The 22,024-nt window shown below is 30.3% G+C and overlaps 2 protein-coding genes and 1 long non-coding RNA gene across 3 annotated transcripts; 1 reads left to right on the forward strand and 2 right to left on the reverse strand.

The window, feature by feature from the left end:
- Window positions 1-5,695: 5,695 nt before the first annotated feature.
- On the forward strand, window positions 5,696-7,540 carry LOC127905461 (uncharacterized). Its single transcript, XR_008059446.1, has 3 exons — window positions 5,696-6,000; window positions 6,498-6,554; window positions 7,199-7,540. It is a non-coding gene; the product is annotated as an uncharacterized LOC127905461 (long non-coding RNA).
- Window positions 7,541-11,932: 4,392 nt separating this feature from the next.
- LOC18100190 (uncharacterized) lies at window positions 11,933-15,768 on the reverse strand. Its single transcript, XM_006381389.3, has 4 exons — window positions 15,448-15,768; window positions 14,594-14,705; window positions 12,712-12,771; window positions 11,933-12,276 (listed from the first exon to the last, which is right to left on the reverse strand). The coding sequence occupies exons 1-4, from the start codon at window positions 15,570-15,572 to the stop codon at window positions 12,187-12,189; spliced, it is 387 nt and encodes a 128-aa protein (XP_006381451.2). The 5' UTR covers window positions 15,573-15,768; the 3' UTR covers window positions 11,933-12,186.
- Window positions 15,769-18,724: 2,956 nt separating this feature from the next.
- LOC18100191 (uncharacterized) lies at window positions 18,725-20,061 on the reverse strand. The gene is made up of 2 exons (XM_024603535.2): window positions 19,283-20,061; window positions 18,725-19,111 (listed from the first exon to the last, which is right to left on the reverse strand). The coding sequence occupies exon 1, from the start codon at window positions 19,855-19,857 to the stop codon at window positions 19,333-19,335; it is 525 nt and encodes a 174-aa protein (XP_024459303.2). The 5' UTR covers window positions 19,858-20,061; the 3' UTR covers window positions 18,725-19,111; window positions 19,283-19,332.
- Between the last annotated feature and the right edge of the window lie 1,963 nt (window positions 20,062-22,024).

A 22,024-nucleotide genomic window follows, 5' to 3' on the forward strand; every position in this document is an offset into this window, starting at 1 on the left:
CAACTTTACAGCAGATTTGCCGAGAAACTTTGATTTATCTTACAATCCACTTGATAAAAAAAGATTAGATTGTTAGTGTTTTCTTGTGGATTTATATACTATTTTGCTCATTTAATTTAATTTTAACCGGGTATTTAATATTTGAAGAAAAAAAAAACTCTCACTCTCTTTTACTTATCAATAAAATTCTCTCTGTTTTTTTTCCCTCCACAAACCCAAGAAGTCAAAATCTTCTTTCGTCAAACAATCGAATCTTTTTTTTGGTTTTGAAGTTATGGTCTAGATAAAGAAATGATCGACTAATTAATTAGTAGTAGTAAATTAATACGAGTAGTGTGAGTAGGCCAACAGTACTGCACCAAGTGGAGGCCCCAACGTGACAGATGGCCCAGAAAATGAAGGACGTTCAAGGGATGCCTGGAATCTGTGGCAGCTTGACTAGAGTGTTTGACAGTGTGGTAGCAGTTATTTTTTAAATAATTTTTTATATTAAAATACATGTCAATGATTTTTTTTATTTTTTAAAATCATTTTTAACATCAGCACATCAAAACAATCCAAAACATACAAATCATATTAAATTTTAATAAAAAAAAATTGAATTTTTTTAAGGGTCTTGTTTCTGGCTATGTCATGGCCACCAACTCTGACTTTCGCTATGTCACTGCCAAGGGCAGATGGCTCAGGCTGGTTACAGCCACGTCAAAATTTTATTAATATTTTTTATATTAAAAATTTATTTGTTTAGTAAAAAATAAATTTTTAAAAAAATATTTTATTAGAAAAATTGATTAATAAAAAATATTTTTCAATTAAAGGAAATTTTGACTTGATTTTTATAAAAGTGTTTTCCTTTCATTTTAGGCCCTGTTTATTTATTGGAAAGTAGTTTCCTTTTGGAAAGTGAATTCCGGGAAAGTGAATTATTTTTCAATGTTTGGTAATGTGATGGAAAATAAGTTGGAAAACATTTTCCAGTGTTTGGTTATGTCATGGAAAATAAGCTGAAAAAAAACTTATTAATGTTTTATTTTCTCAAGTTTATTAAAATAATGAGAAACAAATCTTACAAATTAAAAAGTTGAATGAGGATGGAATTGAAAAAAAATATAATTTCATAAATTATCTCAAATAAAATAAATAATAATCAAAATAATAGAAATAAAATCTAAAAAATAAAATAAAAATGAAAGATGAAGAAATTAAAATAATAATAATTAACATTTCATAAATTATTTCAAATAAAATAAGTAACAATCAAAAAAACGAGGACCAAATTTGATAGATAAAAAATTTCAATAAGAAAATGATAAAGGAAAAGCAAATAACAATTATAAAAATGAGAATCAAAATTAATATAAAAATATATATAGCAATCAAAAGTTTGAGGATCAAATTTGATATAATCAGCAAATAATATGACATTTCTAAATTTTTCACAACTTCCGGAAAGTGTTTTCCGCCCAAATGTTTCAGGAAAACACTTTCCTGGAAACCAAACCAAATTTTCCTTTGACTGGAAAGTGTTTTCCGTTGACCAACTTTTCTAATGGCAAACAAACACAGGAAAGTTTGGAAAGTGGTTTTCCGGAAACCACTTTCCGGGAAACAAACATAGCCTTAGAGGGAAAACACTTTCCAAAAGTGAAAAATTTAAAAATATCATATTATTTGCTGATTATAACAAATTTGGTCCTCAAACTTTTGATTGCTATATATTTTGTTTTCAATCTTTTTTTTCAATTTCACTCCTTAGAATTTGATTTAATTTGATTTTTATATTAACTTTGATCCTCATTTTTATTATTGATATTTGCTTTTCTCTTATTATTTTTTTAATTGAAATTTTTTATCTATCAAATTTGGTCCTCATTCTTTTGATTGTTATTTATTTTATTTAAAATAATTTATGAAATTGTAATTATTATTATTTTAATTTCATCATCTTTCAATTTTTTTATATGTTAGATGTGATCTTCATTATTTTGATTGTTATTTATTTTATTTGAGATAATTTATGAAATTAGATTTTTTTCAATTTTATTCTCATTCAACTTTTTAATTTGTAAGATTTGTTCCTCACTATTTTAATAAACTTAAAAACAAAATATTAATAAGTTATTTTCCAATTCATTTTCCACTGGAAAAGTGTTTTTCAACTTATTTCTATGGCACTACCAAACATCGAAAAACAATTCACTTTTCAGGAATTCACTTTTCAAAAAAAAACTACTTTCTAAAAAAAAACTATTTTCCAGTGAACAAACGGGACTTAATATTAAATCAGTCAAAGTTATATTTAACTAAATTAGCTATATACATATATATATTATCCATCAAATCACCCATCGTTTTCTAATTAAAATATATATTTTTTTTAGTCAAGAGAGTCAAAGTTAAAAATCATATCCCCCCTCGTGCTAAATTAATTCTTGTTTCCCTATATATTCAACTCATAAAATTTAACAAAAGCAACACACCTTTTCTTCTTTCATTTATTGTATGGCACTATCCATCACATAAATTCAAATTAATTTTGTCGCAACTACTAAAACATTGCTTTAAATTTTAAAAGATGTTGAATTTGATTTTCTCCTTGCACATATACAATTTACTTTCACACAATATGAGATTAACATACCACATATAAATGTTTTATATGAAATTGACATTTCACATAATGTATTTAAATTAAGACGTTATTGTTAACTTCATAAATTCAGAGTTAATAATTAATTTTTTTAAAAAAAAAATCTATATATTTGCCTAATAGCCTAGGATAAAAAAAAATTCTGGCTCTGCTCCCTTGATCACTGCCTTTTGGTTATCTTTTTTGTCCCCGTAAAAATACCCTTTTATGCTTTCTTCAGTTTGTATAGAATCATGGGCAGAATTGGATTTCCATGTGTTAAAGTTTTCAGCTTTTGTGTGAAATTACTTGAAATAAGTGAAATGTGGAGTTAATTTGACATGAATCTTTGCTGCATCAGTTACCTTGTTTTTTTTTTTTGGTAGAAAAAAAATTGGGGTTAAATTGTTTCCACATTTCCGGGCCGGGTCGCGCAAGGAGAAGCCCTCCCCAAGGTGGTGGCTCCAGTAGAACTAGAACGCTGGTTTGCCTCTCTGGGGGACACAAGCCGCTTACCACTTGGCACAACCCTTAATGCTGTCAGTGTTCAAATCTTATGGAGTCTTTCCGTGGCTGTTGTTGATATTTATACCCTTTTGGTGAGACGGAGCTTGCGAAAACTGATCATTTTGCGTCTCTTTACCATTGGAGCTGTTCTGATTTAGTTACTCGCATCTGGTTGCTTGCATCACTCACTCCAAGAAAATGGGTTTCCTTCAAGTGCAGATGACATACACCCTTGCATTTGCTGCTGCATGTGCATCTGCTGGCATCGAGAATGATCTTAGTAGATGCTCTGTGAACCCCTGTGCTAGACTTGAAACTGCTACTGCTATGGCTTATATCAGCCGTTTTGCTATTCTCTTGAACTTCTGATGACAATGGGAGAATCCCAGGTCAGGTAGATCAGGTACAGAGTTGGAATTATTTGATAAAGAAGACTAATATAACAAGATATAATTCTTTTAATAAAAAAAAATTGCTTTACATGAATTGTAAAATTATATATAAAAAAATACATGATTTAGTTTTATTCAAAGTATTTACTACAAATATATGATGATCTTTGTATAAGGTAAGATGTTTAAAGCAATACTAAATTGAGTCAAAACTATAAAGTTAATTTCATCTTCATAATGTATTCATTACTTTTATACCTATCAAATATAAACATACAAAATATATAAGAAACATTAGCTAAACCAATGCATTATTTATGTTTGATAAAACTTTGAAATAAAGTAAAAAATAATAAAGAATGATTCTTATATATTTATTTCAATTGTGCTCGTCATTCTTTCATAGAGTAGAAATCATCGATTATCATATCAATTGTGAATTTTTCAGCAATTTTTTTTCTATATAGACAATCAAATAATTTGCAAGAAAATCATCCTCTATCCGATTGCGAAGTCTTGTTTTAACAATCTTCATTGCTGAAAAAGCTCGTTCAGTAGTTGCTGTCAAAACAGGAAGAGTCAAAATAAGTCGAATCAACATGTCAATGAGTTGATAAATTTTTAATTTTTCTGTTTTAACCAATCCTTGACATAAATAAGTAATCGATGACATATTCTTTTAACTTTAGATGATTGGGTATATCAAGCTTGTAATGATGCAACTGAAATCTAAAATGAGTTTTTTCTTGATCAGAAAAGTCTTCAAGATAAAACTTGTTAACAAATAAGAATATATCTTTAATACTGAGTAATTTATAATTATTTTTAGGATATAAAAATTATGCTCAATTAGCTTAATCGTTTATTTAAATTTATTATTTAACTCTTATAATTGTTAATCCACCGTACATCGGGTGTTTAAATTTACCGGGCATTCCACGTGAATCTCAGGGAGGATTAATTGAGGCAACATGTGTAACATGATCAAGTGCGGAAGAGGCCAATTCCAAGCAGCACCTTTTATTTCACTTGTCGGGAGTAATCGCGCTTCACGATTTGTTTGTGCCACTGGCAACCTCCTTGCAGCATGGTTTTTTCTTCAACCTGGTTCTTTTAGTCACTTTAGGCATTGCCGCTTTTTATTTTTTATTATTTCTTTTAGATCTAATTAATGCTTGTTGTGAAAATTAATTGGAAATTTAAGGAGTATTTGTTTTGCACAAAAAGATTTACATGAAAATGTTTTCCTAATTTTCTTGTTTTTAATTCCCATAAAAGTATAAAACTACAGAGATAAAAAGAGCACAATTTTATTGCCCACCTTTCATTCAAAATCACAAGCACCTGCTCTCCTCTTGCTCATACCTAGACAGATGGGTTTGGGTTTGTTAGATTTATCACTTGCCCTCCTCCACATTTAGAATTTCAAGATTTCGAATATAATAGAATAAGATGTTAATAGTGTAAATATATTTTAAAATATTATGATTTTTTTAAATCCAGAAACACAAATATGTTATTTAATTACATTGCGAGTAGAATTTTAAATCAATTTTAAAATAATAAAAGAATATATATGTTAATGATACAATTTTAATATATGGATAATCGATAAACAATAAAAAAATTATTAGTGCTAATTAAATATTGAAATAAAAAACTAATCTTTCTCCTTAAAACAAAAGATAGTTAAATATTGAAATATAATTTTTTCAACTTGTGTTCAAATACTTTCCTTTGTAAATGGAAAAGAAAAAGGGAGATAAATTTTGTCTATAACATAATAAGCCAGTACTATACATACTCATAATCAATGCATTGTTGATCCATGATTATGCATGCCACTGGGCAAGTGGAACTATATATAGTCAAACAAGGCCCTGGATTGAACTATAAAAAGGTATCGTCTCTTTTTCTTGGGCGGCCGATAAATCCATGAAATATTCAACTATATATATATATATATATATATATATATATATATATATATATATATATATATATATAAAGTCCCACGAATTCTAAACTTGTAAGAAAGGATTAAAAGACTCCTCCAATTCCGTTGATGCTTTACAAACATGGCAGATGGTGTTTTCTTCTTCTTTTTCATTACTTGTTCCTTTGTGCTAGGTTTCCTTTCTATATGCAAGAGAAAGTTTGACCTAATTTCGTATCACAAGAATAGTGTTTTGTGTGCGTAAGAAAGAAGGAATGGCAGCCCATAACGGTCTTTCTCTTCTCTTTATTGCCAGTGCATACAAGGGCGGGTGGTAACGGCCAATATCTTGAGATTTCTGAAACCCAAGCCATTGTCACTTCCCATGCTGATCATGTATCGCCTATATATATTAAGCTTTCATGTGACCTCGAGCACTTCATGAAAAGAAAGAGAGAGACGGCATGGCAACGCCTAAGGAAGATGAAAGAAGGCTTTATCAATGTGCAAGAAAGTATGAAAAAATTGTAAAACAGGTAAGTTGATGTCCGTTACCAAATGTTCTATAGTTTTTATTACATTGCCCCACTAGTAATTAAGAATATTATTCTTCTTTTTTGCTGTACACCTAACCCTTTTTTCCCCCTAACATCAACTCTATTATTATTATTATTATTATTCTGTACACATCGAGAGAGGGAACGGGCCTTGAATCACACAAAAAAAAAAAAAAAAGGGGGGTGGCATTCCCCCTACCTAAGTCCCACCCTACCTGTACCAGGAGGTCAAACCGATCGAGACCTCCAAGTAGAAAGCTCGAGGAGCAAGTTTGAATTCCTCCCTGAACTACCAAGTTATCAAAAAAATATAAATTTCCATTTTTTTCCTCGTTTCATATGTATTGCAGCATAGCACAGAAGCACAATATGGAGTACTGTTTTAAAAACTAAGAGATTAATTAGTAATCTTTTACTCTCTGGTGAAATGAAAATTGATTTGAGTTGATATTTTTTTTATTTCTCGGTTTGATGAGCTGAGTGAGATGATGAACACCAGAACCAGACTGCCAAAGCGACGACGAGTATCCTCAGTAAGATTCTTTTTATTAACATTAGTCGGAATCTATTTTACGTGTATATATCATCATTATATTATAGTTTTTGATGAGGATAAACATTAGCGAAACGTGAGAAGAAAAGAAAATTTTGAACTCAAAATATTCTTAGCTAGGAGGCAGAGGGATGCATGTGAGCATGAACCTGAGCATTGGAACTCTAAGGACCTCAAAATCTCAAAGTAATTAGTGTGTTACAATTGAGCTTCTCTTCAAGTTAATCTTATGAAGTAAAGGAGTATATGAATGATCAGTAGCTGATATGATTGTCTAATACTCTAATCTCAGATCTCCATAGTTCTGATACGCGCATCTTATGTACATGCTCTTGCATGTCAAGCACAAAAATAGTAAGAATGGAACCGATGTCTCAGTCTCCATTGTTAATGCTGAGTAGCCGACATTTCTCTTCTAAGCAAAATAGGCTAATATGAAAGACTGGCCAAGATCAAATGAGAGAATAGCTTGCATTCAAACGTAATTCTTGGCCAGCTAATTATAGCTTCACAGTATATAGTCGTATTATTTTCATAGAGTTCTAGGAGTAGCAGCAATGGCATCACTACTTGTCCACCATCCTCAAGTACTCAACCTGACGACAATGAAGTCTTTGTGTGCAGACTATAACAAAATTTCTCAACGAAATGCGGGCTAACCCTTCAACAGATACTGATGGCTCTGCAAGTACAAGAGAAAGAGATCCAGAATAGTTTCGTTTCTTATAGGAATAACTCATGTCGTTTTCAACAGTCTAGGAAAAGATGCCATACAGATAGTTTCTACTAGATTGCCTGAAGGGAAGTGACAGGGATAATGGAAATGAATGACAGTGCTATATGCCTACGTTAGCATGTCTATATGTAACTATGTTCAAGTTCTAAGAGAAAGAAAGATAATTTCTTTCTACAAACTTTTTAAAGGGAATTGTCCGGTATAAGAAAGTTCCTTTTAATTTCTTTGTATCTTCAGTCCTCCAAATAAAACGAAGTATAAATATGGCAGTATGAGAAAAAATTGTTGGCAGAAGAATGATTTATACACACAACTGATCAGGACACCTCATTAATCAAGAGCTTTCCTTGCCATTTTTTGCTGTAGAATTGTGCCTTCTCTCATCGAAAAGTTCTGTTTCATGGAGAAGAGAGGAGGAAAAGAACAGAAAATCTTCATCAAATAAAAAAGAAAAGGAAAAAGAACAGCAGAAATTGGAAGCATTTTTCTTCTTCTGCCATATCTTTCTCCAAGAAAAGAATGGACTTCTGTTGATCTGTCAAATAATTTTCTGATCAGTTGTTGTATCAATTAATTGTTTCAACCTTTCAAGGAGGAAAAACTACACAATAGGAACTTAATATCAGAGAGAAGATAACTAGCAACGAAGATGGAATATCAAGATTTCAAATCCTTAAAAAAGATATATGTCCCGATTAATACCACACAAGAAAAAGAATAGGAAGAGAAAAGGGAGAATTGCAGCAATTCAAAGGTACTGGAAAAATAATGAATGCTGTAAATAAAGTTGTAAAGAAAAGCAAGTAAATAAAGATGAATTAAAGAACTGAAATTGCATATGAATTAAGCTATTTTTTTCATTAATTGGATGACATTTTTATAATAATATAATATTAAAGTTTGAGTTTCGTATACATATCTAATTCTAATCTTATATAAATTGTTTTTATTAAATAAAGAATTTATATATTAAATTTTAATATAATCCAAACTGCTATGTATCTTTATATTGATAACCATGTGAATCCTAATTAATCTACAACATTAATAAATTCTAATATATTGAGGATTTCCATTTTTAAATAGGATTGAACCTTTTACTTGACTATGTGAACTTTTGTTTTTGTGGTTGATCGCTTTCTTTAGCTGATCATGACTCCTAAACAACTGATTGATCATCACTTCTTGTCGATCAAGTAATTATTTCCTCTGGTGGCTTGGACTAATGAGCAATGTTTAACAAAATGTTGACCATACTTTTACATATTTGGCATGTCAACGAATTAATTTATTTTAAATGAAGCGTGTTTAGGTTTTTGGACATGATATTTGGAATTATGCTAACTTTAATGTTAGGTTGTTAGTCTTGTATTAATTCTTTAATTAATATATATTTTATCATCTTCTCCCCGTAATCCTCAATCCTTCAAGAATAAATTACTTAAGAATAATACATTTTATTTGTTTTAAGTGTTATGAAAAAAAATTCCCCTTTAATAAGATTACAAAAATTTCTTCTTCAATAAGATTATATAAATATCAATATATAGAGCATATCCATCTCAACTTTGCCTGATATTGTTATTACAAACCATACCAACTAATTGAATAAAATGTTGCAACACTTTTGCGAAGAACACAATATTATATTACGAGATTCATTACCATGAATTTTGTACTATTTTGCTCATCATTATACCCCTATTTCATATTAACAATAGCTAATTGATTGAGAATCCTCACAGGGATGATGTCACGATGATCAATGTCATCTTATATCATAATTCATGTTGAGTAAAATCATTATCTTATATATTATTTCCTCTTAGTAAAAAAATTAAAACATAAAGACTTTTTATATATAAGGTTTTTGATCATTACGTGTTATTGTGTTAGGGTATCTTTTTATCCATCATCACTTGTGTGTCTTGTCATTGCATTATTCTAAACTAGGTTTTCGTTAGCCAACCTTGTTAATATCTTCTTTCAAGTTCTTAAAAGATATTGGTGATTGTTAAGCTAATTTATCATTCTTATCATTAAGTTTAAATGACTTCTATTATAGCTAATGTTTATGTCATTTTTTGTCAAAGGCTTTTTAGGCCTAGAAAGCACATTTCATCGTGTGCCAATTTGTTTTGTTTTTACTCCTAAGTTTTCTCCCTTAGGTAGAATTAGGAGACAAATGGGGCACATATATACTCCATAAAAAAAATATTTATTTGTCTCTTCTAAACTAATTCATCGGTTTTACCACAATTAATAAATCTTCTATATGTAACAATGTTAGCGACCAACTCTATCCTTTATCATAATTGATCATATCTAGTTTACTATATTCATTTTTTTAACCAAGAATTAAGTGTTTCTAATTCATGAGTATTCTCTATGGTTGTTACATTAGGAAAAGGGCATAAATGTCCTTTATTTTTATAAATCATTTTGAAAAGGCCTAATTGTCCTAATAGGCATGCTAATATTTTAATCTATCAAATAATCCTCTAATCGGTTATGCTATCAATTATTTTTTTCTACCTTTCAAGGAGGAGAAACAACATAATAAGAATTTAATTATAAAATAAAGCAATTAGCAACCTCGTAAATTCAAGTGAAATATAAAATACCAAGATTTTGAACATTTAGAAAAGGTAATTTATCTCAATTAATACCACACAAGAAAAAGAACATGAAGAGAAAAAGATAGAGGAAGATGAACTATAGGAATTAAAAAATATTGGAAATTAATGAAAATGGAAAAGAGATCATGAAATACTAAAAGAAAAAAAGATAAATTTGTATAAAAATTGCGTATACAAGGTTAAACATCTTTAACTATAACTAGATGGACTATTTATAATGGTAAAGTGCTTGATTTTCATGTAAACATCCAATTTTAATACTACAAATTATATCTAATAGTGAAGCGATTATATAATAATCCTTATATACAAGTTTAATTATCTTATTAATAACCATATAAATCCTAACTAATTTATAATTATGATAAGTTTAATATATTAAGAACTCATGTTCTGAATATGAATAAACCTTCTGGATACTTGCACACACTCAAACTATTATGTTTGATTGCTTTTCTTTAATCAATCATGATTTCTGATCGCCTAATCAACTGCTTCTTTAAACCTCTTAGTTGATTAAGACTATTCCAACGTGATTGATTCCATCATACTAGATTGATTCTAGCTTCATTCTCTTGTTTTATTATGACCAATCATTATTTTTATTTTAATGACATGTGAATGTTTATTTTTAGTGTAAAAAATGCTTCTTGTATTTATTTATTCTTAAATAAATAAAGGAAGATACTTTGTCAATTGAAATTGATTGAACAATCAACCATATATGATGTTATTAATGAATATTGTTACCTAAAAACATCAACCATGTCTAACATATCAACCAATCAAATATTTTAACTAAAGCATGTTGTAGCTTTTCTTGAATAACTTTTTGCAACGTGAACTTCTTGATTATTTGTATTTAATAAACAACTCATTTATTTTATTTTATTAGAATCAACAATAAAAAGTTTAAGTTCAATATTAGTAATAGCATTACTATCACACTTAAAACACAAGCAATATACATATGAAACAACTTTATTCCTGTGATCTCTAAGTCAATCTCTTAGTTTCCTTATCAACCTTATCTTTCATTGTATCTTGTATATAAAAATCAGTTTAATCTTATCTTTACAACTTAGTGTATTTTTTACCATTGAGACTATACTATTTTGTGCATCATTACATCCAGGTTGGATATCAGCAATATCTAATTATCGACACATGGATGATACCATAATGATTGAAGATCATTTTGTATCCTAATTTTATTGAACTAAGTTATTGGCTTCTGTATTATTTTTACTTATTAAAAAAAATTAAACTAAATAACTTTTTTGACAATGTTTGTAACCACTATATAATTGATATTTGACCTGTTATTTTTTATTACTCAAATACCTTTATGAAATTGTCTATATGTTATACCCAATATATGTCTATTTGTTACCCTTGAATAACACGTGTAGTTAAAGATCAAAGCATAACTCCCTATATAAGATAATTTGGTGATCTCAAGTTTAAAAATCACTTACACAACTATCACGAGAACCTTTCCATAGGCATAGATGATCTTTCTATATGAAATTCTTTTGTGGGTCAGTTCAGTGTAAATGTCATCTGACAAGCACCTACATATTAGTTTCATGTATCTCTTATACATTAGTTTAAGAGAGCAATTGTTTCCTTTTATAAAAGAATGAATATAATATATATCAATCTCAACAACTCTAATTAATGTTCAGTCTTAATAAAACATTGACCAAGAACATTTTGAAACAATACTTTGATGCAATAAAAATCTCATAATTATAACTTTATAATTTCCTATGTAAAACATTTTTGTTTCACTGAATTTATTTTTAGTCTAGATTCATTAATCAAATATAATTAAATATTAAAAATAAAAAGTCTTTGTTAATAATAAATATATTTTATACAAATAAAACTAGTGCTACATATAACCAACCAATTGACTACAAGATATATTCTCTAACTATAAATCCCTTATTCACGGATAAAGTCCAAAGAAAAGGGAGAGGAGAGCAAAAGAAAATTTATTATGACTAGTACAACAGCATTATAATTCATTCAACATTCTCTTAACTAAAAAGCAGATACCTTTTATGTAATGTACATAGCTATGGATAAGAGACACTGAATCGCATTCAAAAACCATTTCCCTTTGTTGGACTCATCAGAAACTGCAATCTAACAGCATTTGAGATCTTCTGTAAACAAGTAAATTATAGGCACTTAGATACACGTAAGGGCAAGTAAGAATTCTGTTCAAGTCACCGATCTAGTTTTGAGCGACACTTTAACTTGGTAGCCTCCAGCTTGTTTTTCAAGACTTCCATCCTTCCAACTAGGGCCATGTTTTCCTGGTAATGTGAGAAAGTGTCAGAAAAAAACACATAAATTCAAACTGCAAATAGATTCCAAATTGTAAAGAAAATAATAGAATTACAGGTCCTCCTTGATCATTAGGGTCCAGACTCCAGAAAAAGATTATAAATATGAAGGTGGTTTTTTTGTTACGCTAAAGATCCTACTCAAGCAACATTATCAATTCTGGAAGTTTTCAGTAGTAGACAAAAGGCATTAGCACAGTTTCACTTGATGATGAATTTTCAAACAAACTATGTTTGGCAAAAAAACATGACCAAGCTACTTGATTCTAGAGTTCCTTTATTGTTGAAAGAAAAATTCCAGAAAATGTATCAAATAGATCTCAACCATAAAAATTCAATATCAGAAGGAAGAAACAAAAGAACTTGCGACAGTAAGCAATTAGATGTTTGATGTTGGAGAGTCACCTTTTGTAGCATTACCAATTGCTGGTTAACGGAGGCAGCATCCCCCACTTTCTGCTTTATCTGTGCCACAACATACAAGAAAAATTTAGTCAGATGCAAAAGGCTGAGATTTTAGGTCCTATATACTTTTAAGAGAAATTGACAAACGGAAATCACAATCCCATTTGAAATATCACTTCCAGTTTGTCCTTTTACCATTTTACCTCTATATTTTGTTCTTTTTTCCTTTTTAGTTTTCATTTCGACATTTATTTCTAAAAAAGCAATCAGCAGTGCCAATAGCTATCCCTGACAGATGGTAGTCGATTGCAATCAGTGGAGTTCATTGCCAACTAATTGGTGGTGGTTGACAGTGACTGCTAATTGCAAGTGATTGGCAGAGATCATGCAACCAACAGTTGTCAATTGGTGATTGCAGATCATCACTGACCGGCACTCACCAGTGGTAATGGTAATCAAGAGAACAGGGTAATAGATAATAAGTTATGCCAATAATATGTGAAATTAGGGAAAAAAAACTAACTTGTGAAAATATTTGAAAACCATTTCTACTGGTTTCCAAAATTGTGGTAACTGTTTACTGGTTTTCATTTTTTAGTGGGACAACACAAATAGTTAAGTTTTCACAGTTTGTTCACAGACATTTCAACACAAAAACTGAAAACCAAAAGCAAACATGATATAAAACAACAAAAAAGCTTCTAAGTTCCCAACATGAATATTATTGCTCCAAACCCACCAGCATTATAAGATATCATTGATATCATATGAAACAGAAATGTGCAAGTTTTGACTATTCCATGAGCTGAAAATGGAGGTGCCTATCCACATATGATGGTTCAGAAAGCACTTTTCTCTTACACATGCACACCACATACATAGAAATGTCAAAACCGCCCATTTGCCAGCAGAAATATTAATAATATCCCAAGATAATGGAACATTTCCCTCAGAATTATTCTTAAGTTATGCTCCAATATTTGCAAAAAGCACAAGAGCAATTCAATAATTATTCTGGCTAAATCATCTAGTTAGAAAAACGCATTGTCTACATCGAGTATAGATATGTTCACCCAAATATAGTATTCAAACCCAGATGTACAGCTGTTACACAAACGACCTTCCAAGAGCAGCAAAATTAATGCCCAGAACAACCAATGTAACAACATTTTCATAGCAGTTTCACTACATGACTTCATTTTTATAATCTGATATTCATGTAAGGTAACTCTTTCAATCTCATGGAAGCTATACATATAAAGTTTTTAATTGCTTTGTGTCTATATTAGCACTGCCATATAACATACTTCCGTTCAAATCACATTGGACTCCTTATTCTTCATTCGTAATATTATCAACTTTGATTTCCACTTGAAAATCCAGGGCATTGCAAAAGTAGTAACTAGAAGACATAACAATGCTCATGGAGCTTGCCAACTCAAAACATAGACCTTTTGACATCAGAAAACCCAATGGAAGGTACAGTTCAAAAATCAATAATTGACTAAATTCAAGGCAAGAATGATGAAGATAAGTCTGGTTAAAGTCGCTGAACCAAAAGGATTCCAACTATAAGCAAATTCAATAATCAGAAGACATAATTAACTTATTACTAGCTCCAAAATGCATTTACAAGATTCATTCAAATAGGAAGTTTCAGTTTTTGTTTCCTTCCCAAAGTCAAAGGCAGGAAGATGGTGAGTGAGTATCAGTACGAAAGGACTTATGGACTTGAATTATTTGAGTAGAGTCGTAAAGATAAAAAAGACAGACCCCTTATAACAGTAAAACTGATATTCCCAACTAAGCAAAGTTAAAAACTTAAAGTGTGCAGTACCACCAAGAATAACAAACGGATCAGGAGAAATAGAAGTAAGCACACCTCTACCAGTTGCTTATCACACTTTGCAGCTCTCTCTACCTCCTCATCATATTTCATCCTCCACTCAGCAGATTCATCCAATGCTTCCCTGTTGGCAAGATCGAACTGTCTTCTACAAAATTCCAAAGCACAGAAACACCGTGGAGCTAAGAAGTAGGATGAAGGTAAAACAATTGCATTTGCGCCTTAATTACTAAAATGGACAACACCAGTTATAAGAATTACTGCAATCAACATTGTAAAACAATTAAAATATGGAAAGTATTCTACTGCTGCACTGGGAACAAAAAATATACAAAGTTATTCAGCTTGCTTTCAGAATCGATGACAGCTTTGATTTTTACTAGAAAAGAAGCAAACATTGTAAAAATAGCATATAAGCTGGTGAACCAACCCAAAGCCCTTTTCATTTTAAGGACAGAATTCAGCTCTGTTGCAAATTGGTTCATTATTTAACTCCAGTTGTACATAATTAATTAGGGTCTGCGATGGAATGTGGACTAACAAAATCATAATTAGTAGTAACAGCCAACAGGCTAGTGTAACTCTACATGCATAATCATACAATCAATCCACTTAAGTGACTCTCTAATTCAAGCATAATCACGTTAATACGAGTGAAATTTGTAAAGCCAACTGAAAAGCTCTTTGCGAATCAAGAAATAAATAACTAAAAGGTAAAAATTGAGGGCATTTTTTAGCTCCAGGCTTGTGTAATATAACATCATTGAATTCTCAAAAACATTGTACATTTTACGAAATGGAAGAAAACCCCCTAATTTTCTTACCAAAATCATACCTACCAACAATAAAAGCATGTATTTTGGTGATTAGATCAAAAGAAAGAAAGAAACCTTATCAATTCGGTGTCATCAGAGGAGATAGCATAGTCAATTGTCCAAAGCCTGAAATAGACTGCAAATCCCAAAATCATTGCCACCATTAGACCCACCAGTATCTTCTTCCTTTCACCTCCCATTTTCTGTCACTACTCAGTACAAAGTTTACGAAAGGAGCAGGGGTGGGGTTTTTTTTTGCATTTTTCTGTAAATTGCTTCTCTCACTGTTACCAACGGCAATTGCAAAACACCGCAAACGTTGCCTTCTTCCCTTGCCAACGTGGCCTTCCTTCACTGCTTTTCAGCTGGGCGGGTTCGGATTCTCTCACGATGCGTCTACTTTTTTACACGTCCATTTTAACTGCGTTACATTCAGTGTTTTATAAAAAAATTAATTTTTTTTTAAAAATATTTTTTAATTAATGAGGATGTCCGGATCAGTTTGCGTGTATCTCGATTAATTTCACGAATTCTAAAATTAATTATCATATAAATTTCCAATAACTATCATATTAACAACTATAAAACTCAAACTGAAACCACGAGAAAGCAAGATTTTTTAAATTATTGTGATATTGCACTCCCAAACATTAATTTATTTTTGCATTTTCCAATCCTGTTAATGACACAATTGTCCATGTGCTCTTAATTTTCTACGGATTTGCCCTAACACAAACTTTCTTTTTATGGATTATTCCCTTTTATTCTAGGTTCTCTCCTGGATTTTCCCTTAATTTTATTTATTTATAAAAAAAATCGCCGTTCGCCCCTCTGATTGTAATGGAAAAGCATTCATGAAGGAATGGTGTTTGCCGATTTTTATTTTTTTAACTTATTATTAAAAGTTAAAAGTCTTATCAACTTATTATTCTTTTTATGGAATATATAACTTTTAAGTCAATATTGAAATAAATATAATAAAAAATTGTATAAAAAGAAAAGGAAAGTCTTGAATTCAAATCTTAAAGAGGGGTATTATTATTGATACAAGCACCAAATTGAATGCTTAACCTTGTTCTTTTTCAAAACTTGTAATCTAATAACTATTCTATTTTTTAAAAAGAAAAATTTCCTGTTTAAGGTGAAAATTAAATGATTAAAAAATTAAATTAATTAAAAACAATTATATGAATAAACCTAATTGATTGGAGTAAATTAATTTTTACTTGTTTTTTTATTTTTTTCTCGTTTCTTTGTTTACATGATTTTAAGAAAAGAAAGAGTTATTTTAATGAAAATATATCATACAAATGTATGAACTAAAATTCTATGATGCTCACCGATCAACTAGTAATATTTTATTAGTTATTTTTTGAGATCCATCTTAAAGAAAAAAAACCAAACACAAAGATGATAGATAATATAAAATTCATAACACACCAAAAATTATAGGAATATTTACATCTAGAATTTCTACCTTCTAGTTATATCTTTTTATTTTTTTAGAGACTTGAAAAATAACTAATAGTATCATATTAGTTATTTTTTCGGCATCATAAAATTACTCAAATTAGTTATAAATTAGATAAATAGCCTTCGCGTCATTGCGGGCCGATTATTAAACAATATAAATGATTATTGCAATGACAATGGAAAGTGTTAGATTCACGTTATTATGGACTTTGATAACAGTTAAGTTTAGATATTTTGAATCTGATAACCATGCCAGATTCACATTACTTGAATCTGAAAAACATATTAAACCCGCGTCAGAGCGCCTGAATCCAGCAACAACACCAGAACCACGCCTGGACTTTGCAACTATTCCAGACAAACTCAAGTGCAAGATCCAAAATGTCTGGATCTGATAATAACACCATACCCGTGCATCCGGTCTGGCAATCATTTTTCAAGTCTTAAATTAATTTTGAGTAAGAATCTATTAATCTTGATTCACACATAAGCTGCTTGCTTCAATGGAAATTAATTTCAGTAGCTTTGATGGGAATTAATTGCGGTGCAAGCTGCTTAAAAAAAACATGGTTATCGATCAACTAAAAAGAACAGCACACTTGCATCGAATCTTCAACCTCGAGAACTTGGATAATAATTACTTAGCATCCTCGATCAAATTTTATTTTTATATATTTTACATAATTAAAACGTGATGTTGTCTTGTGTTGAAGATTAGAAGAAAATTCCAATTTAATCGCATTCGCTCAAGCAATCGATATCCCATTGAATAAGAGGCCAGCTGGCTCGTTTTAATTGGAGTCACGTGATATGAGTTTGGACTCCAGTTCGAGCAACCATGCTAAAATCTTCTTCTTCTTCTTCCTTTGATGCACGGGTTTAAAAGGTCACAACTATTAAATTTAGACCACTCTTGAGTCTTGACTTAGCAAAAGAAAAGAAAAAAAGCATAATTTATAGGAAGGTGGCTTGAAGAACACAGCCACCTTTGCTTTCCCCTCCGGAAAATAACCTATATATTTTTCATAATTTCAGGTTAGCAGTTAGCACCGACAATGAGAAAGAACGTGAGAAATTGTGGTGGTCCAAGACAACTAACATTACGAGTATGAAGTTATTGTTTTTTAAAGTATTTTTTTTTTGAAAATGTATTAAAATAATATTTTTTTAATTTTAAAATATTTATTTTTAACACCAGCCCATCAAAACAATTTTAAAAACATTAAAAAATTATTTATAAAAAAAATTTAAATTTTAAAAACAGCATTTTGTAAAAAAAAGAAAACGAGAGAGAAGTTTGATAATAATTTTCCTTACGCAACCAAATTTCATCCTAGAAGGCAACAAGCAAAAACAAATGAGACAGGGCACACAAATCAAGCAGCGCCGCTTGTTTAATGATTTTATATCAAAACATTGGAAGATCAGAGCAAAATGTATTTGATTAACTATTATTATTATTATTTATTAATATATGTGTCCGCATCAGCTTGTGGACAACTCAACTAATCCTACATGCCCTGAAGTTAACGATTATTTAAGCTTCTAATGGTCATCATATTAACAACTACAGGGTTCGAATTTAAGATTACAGGGGAAGTAAACCCTTTAATCTCAAGTTTTTACCATTGAGCTATCTACTAGATGATTATTTAATTAACTATTATTATTATTATTATTATTATTATTATTATTGAAAATAGTAATAATTAATCAACGATACCCGCTATTCTCTTGTCCTATGCAATTCAATTATATGGGATTTGATGATCCAACGCCCACTTTGTCAAATTATATGGGGGTTTGGGTACGGTGCCCTCACCTACACATCTTCACGCTATCTCCATGGAAGCCAAACATGCCACGCAGGACCATAAGATAAGAGTACAAGTGTCACCTTTGCAATTCATGTACAATTTTACACATAAGGCAAAATCCACTCATCTATACATTTTAGGAAATGCGAAACAAATAAATAAATAATAGCAGCAAGAGCCAGAGAAAGGCAGCAGAGGAATATGGAGCGAGAGGAATCAAAGGGTAAAAAAGAAATGAATGCTGGATCTCTAATCAAAGATGACCATCGAAGACAGCAATATGTGCCTTTCCTGCCTGCCACCCGCCACAGGATCAGTCCATATCACCTGTACTTTCCAGCACACCGTTATTATCCAAAAACCAGTAAGAAGACAGACGTTGAGGATCTAAAAGCAAAACAATCAGTGAGTTCCTGAGTCTTTCTTCTACGTTCTTAACTCTTGTATATCTGAGAAATTACAGGCAAAAGGTCTCCCTCTGATTACATTCAAAACACCGATAACCAGAGGACAATATTTCATTTTAACAAAAAAGAAGACGAAAAGGACACTTGAATTAATTAGCCCATCAAAGAAAACGCGTGACAAAAAACAAAACAAAAAAGTCTTCAGCTACGTACCCCATCTCATATCTAAATTCCCAGCTAACTAAATCCCTCTAGCTTCTTCGCTAATCTTCAAATCCAACTCTCTTCCAAATCGCATTTCTCACCTGGCGCAAGTCCCTCCCTTTCAAGGTCCTTCCTATCCCTTCATGAACAGAGAAAGAAGCCCCTCTCCTCCTCGCTAAATATTCATGTGGAGGCACTCTACCGTCTTGATCGTCGTCGTCGTCGTCACCATCATTATCATAGTCAGTATCATCATCAACCGGATGAACACTGCCCTCAATATCCTCCTTCTTTTGATGATCGTTATAAATCTTGGACCAGTCTGGTATGTTGACCGGCAATGATGCACATGTCACCGGGGTCCCGTCCTTGGCCATGTGATCAAACTTCCTAAGAGCTCTCTTTGAACAACGTGAGCTTGGTATCGTTTTCTTGCTCTCCAACAATGGAGCAACGTTAGAATCCCAAACATCAGCCTCGTCGAGCTCAAAAACGTCGTCATGACCAGTGATTGGATTATTACCACTCCCTGGAGTAGGGTAGTTGTTGTTAGCTCTTGCATTGAAAAGGTTCCTTGATGCCATTGATAGAGCACTAACAAAGACTAAAAAAAAGGGACTTGTAAGTGAGGGGTTGGTGAAGCTCTTGAAAAGGGGGTTGTAAACTGAAATGATATATAGCTTGGATTGGAGAAGAAGATGATGATGTCAACACTGCTTTGCCTTGGCTTCCAGTTGTTGTTGAACTGTGTTGTATTTTTATAGTGGTGTCATGGATAAGCTCTCCCTTTGTGTAATAAGAGGCCATGTGAGAAACACTAGCATGAGGACATCCTCTCGTGGTTACCATGAGCTACTCGTTTTTTGTGCATCTGGCGGCTATAACAATAGCTTGTTTGAAAGTGTAAAAGTATAGTTGTTGGAGAAATATTAAAAAAATATTTTTTTTTATTTTTTTAAAATTATTTTTTATATTATAGGATCAAAATAATCAAAAAATATAAAAAATATATTAATTTAAAAAAATTATTTTTTAAAAAAAATACTTTTAAAAAACAAATACAGAAACAAATTTGACATGAAAACAATAAATGCAGTTGGGGAAATGTGAGCTTAGAGTGATTGGATTTGTTGCCCACAGATTATAATTGCTCAAAAATTAAAAATCTATTATACACAGCAGAATGACACGATTGGGCAATTTTATTAATAAATTAAATGTTTATTATTGCGAGAAATTATTAGGTATACCATGAACATATTAAAATAAAAATCCATTATATACAACAATGTTATAGGTGCTTTTGGAATGGTGACAGTATATTAAAAAAATACGTTACATTTTTAAAAAATGAATTAATATTTTTTTTTATTTTTTTAATGATTGTGATACATGAAACATATAAAAAAATCTAAAAATATTTTACATGATGATATCAAACAAACACATAATGAATAATTTTATTAATAAATTAAATGTTTATTATTACAAAAAATTATTAGGAATATCATGAAAGATTAGAGTTGCTCAAAAAACAAAAAAAAAAAAAAACCCATACAGTAGAACGATATGATTGGACAATTTTATTAAAAAAATAAATGTTTATTGTTACGAGAAATTATTAGGTGTATCATTAATTATATTTTATCCTCTTATATAATTTAAAATTCATTATAAAAATAATTTATGAACCCCACATTTTAATTCCTCTATTTCTTATGCATGAATGACACGTACGACAATATTTTATGGATTTAATTGCATTAGACAACATAATTGCTGCTAGAATTTATCCATTCAATAGAAACGTGGGCCAATGAGATGACACTGTCTGTTGCTCTATATTCATTGGTGGTTACAGACAGACTCTGTGATGCTAAGTCAAGTTGTGGGGTCTACCCATCACAGAATGTCCATATCTTGACACGTCATGTGCGGTATTTTTTTCTTTGGTTTTTTCGGTTGGCGTTGTAAGAATATGACAAGTCAATGCCAAAGAAGGGCTTAAGTTCGAGTAACACACGTTTGCTCCACGTGGCCACCGGCGTTTTAAATTGTGACTAGGCATTTAACCTACGCTGTCTCGCGGATTGTAATTTTTTAAAAAAATATACTGGAGAAGCAGATTATTTCATATGTTTTTATATTAAAAAAAATAAAATTAAAATTAAAATTAAACAATATTATGTAATTAAATAAATTAATATATATATATATATAATAGTTAACAATAACAAAAAAAATTAAAAATGAATGTAGATCAAGATATTCAATCATACAAAATAAAACATTTACCTGATTTTTTTTAATAAACTTATTTATTTAAATTAATAAAAGATAAATTAGTATTTTAAAAAACTTATGGCTTAAAAGATAAACATAAATAAAACTTGTTGAATAAACTAACGCTTTATATTGCACAAGGCCTGACACATCAATAATATTATTTAAAAATTAATATTTTTTTATTTTGATAAATAGAGTTCACCTGCATAAAACTAAAATAAATTATAGGCGGATTAGAATAATATCTTGAAAAATCAAACACAAACAAAACAATTCTAAAAAAACTTATATTAAAAATAACATACAAAACTCGTGATTTAGGTAATGAGATATGGATAAACTCATAGAAAAAAAATTTAAGATGATTACAAAACCAATATTTTTTTAAAAAATAATATAATATAAAATAATAAAATCATATGAAACTGAATTCCTGATAAATCAAATGTCAAAAGATGAAATCAG

This window comes from Populus trichocarpa, chromosome 6 (genome assembly GCF_000002775.5).
Source record: "Populus trichocarpa isolate Nisqually-1 chromosome 6, P.trichocarpa_v4.1, whole genome shotgun sequence".
Taxonomy (NCBI): domain Eukaryota; kingdom Viridiplantae; phylum Streptophyta; class Magnoliopsida; order Malpighiales; family Salicaceae; genus Populus; species Populus trichocarpa.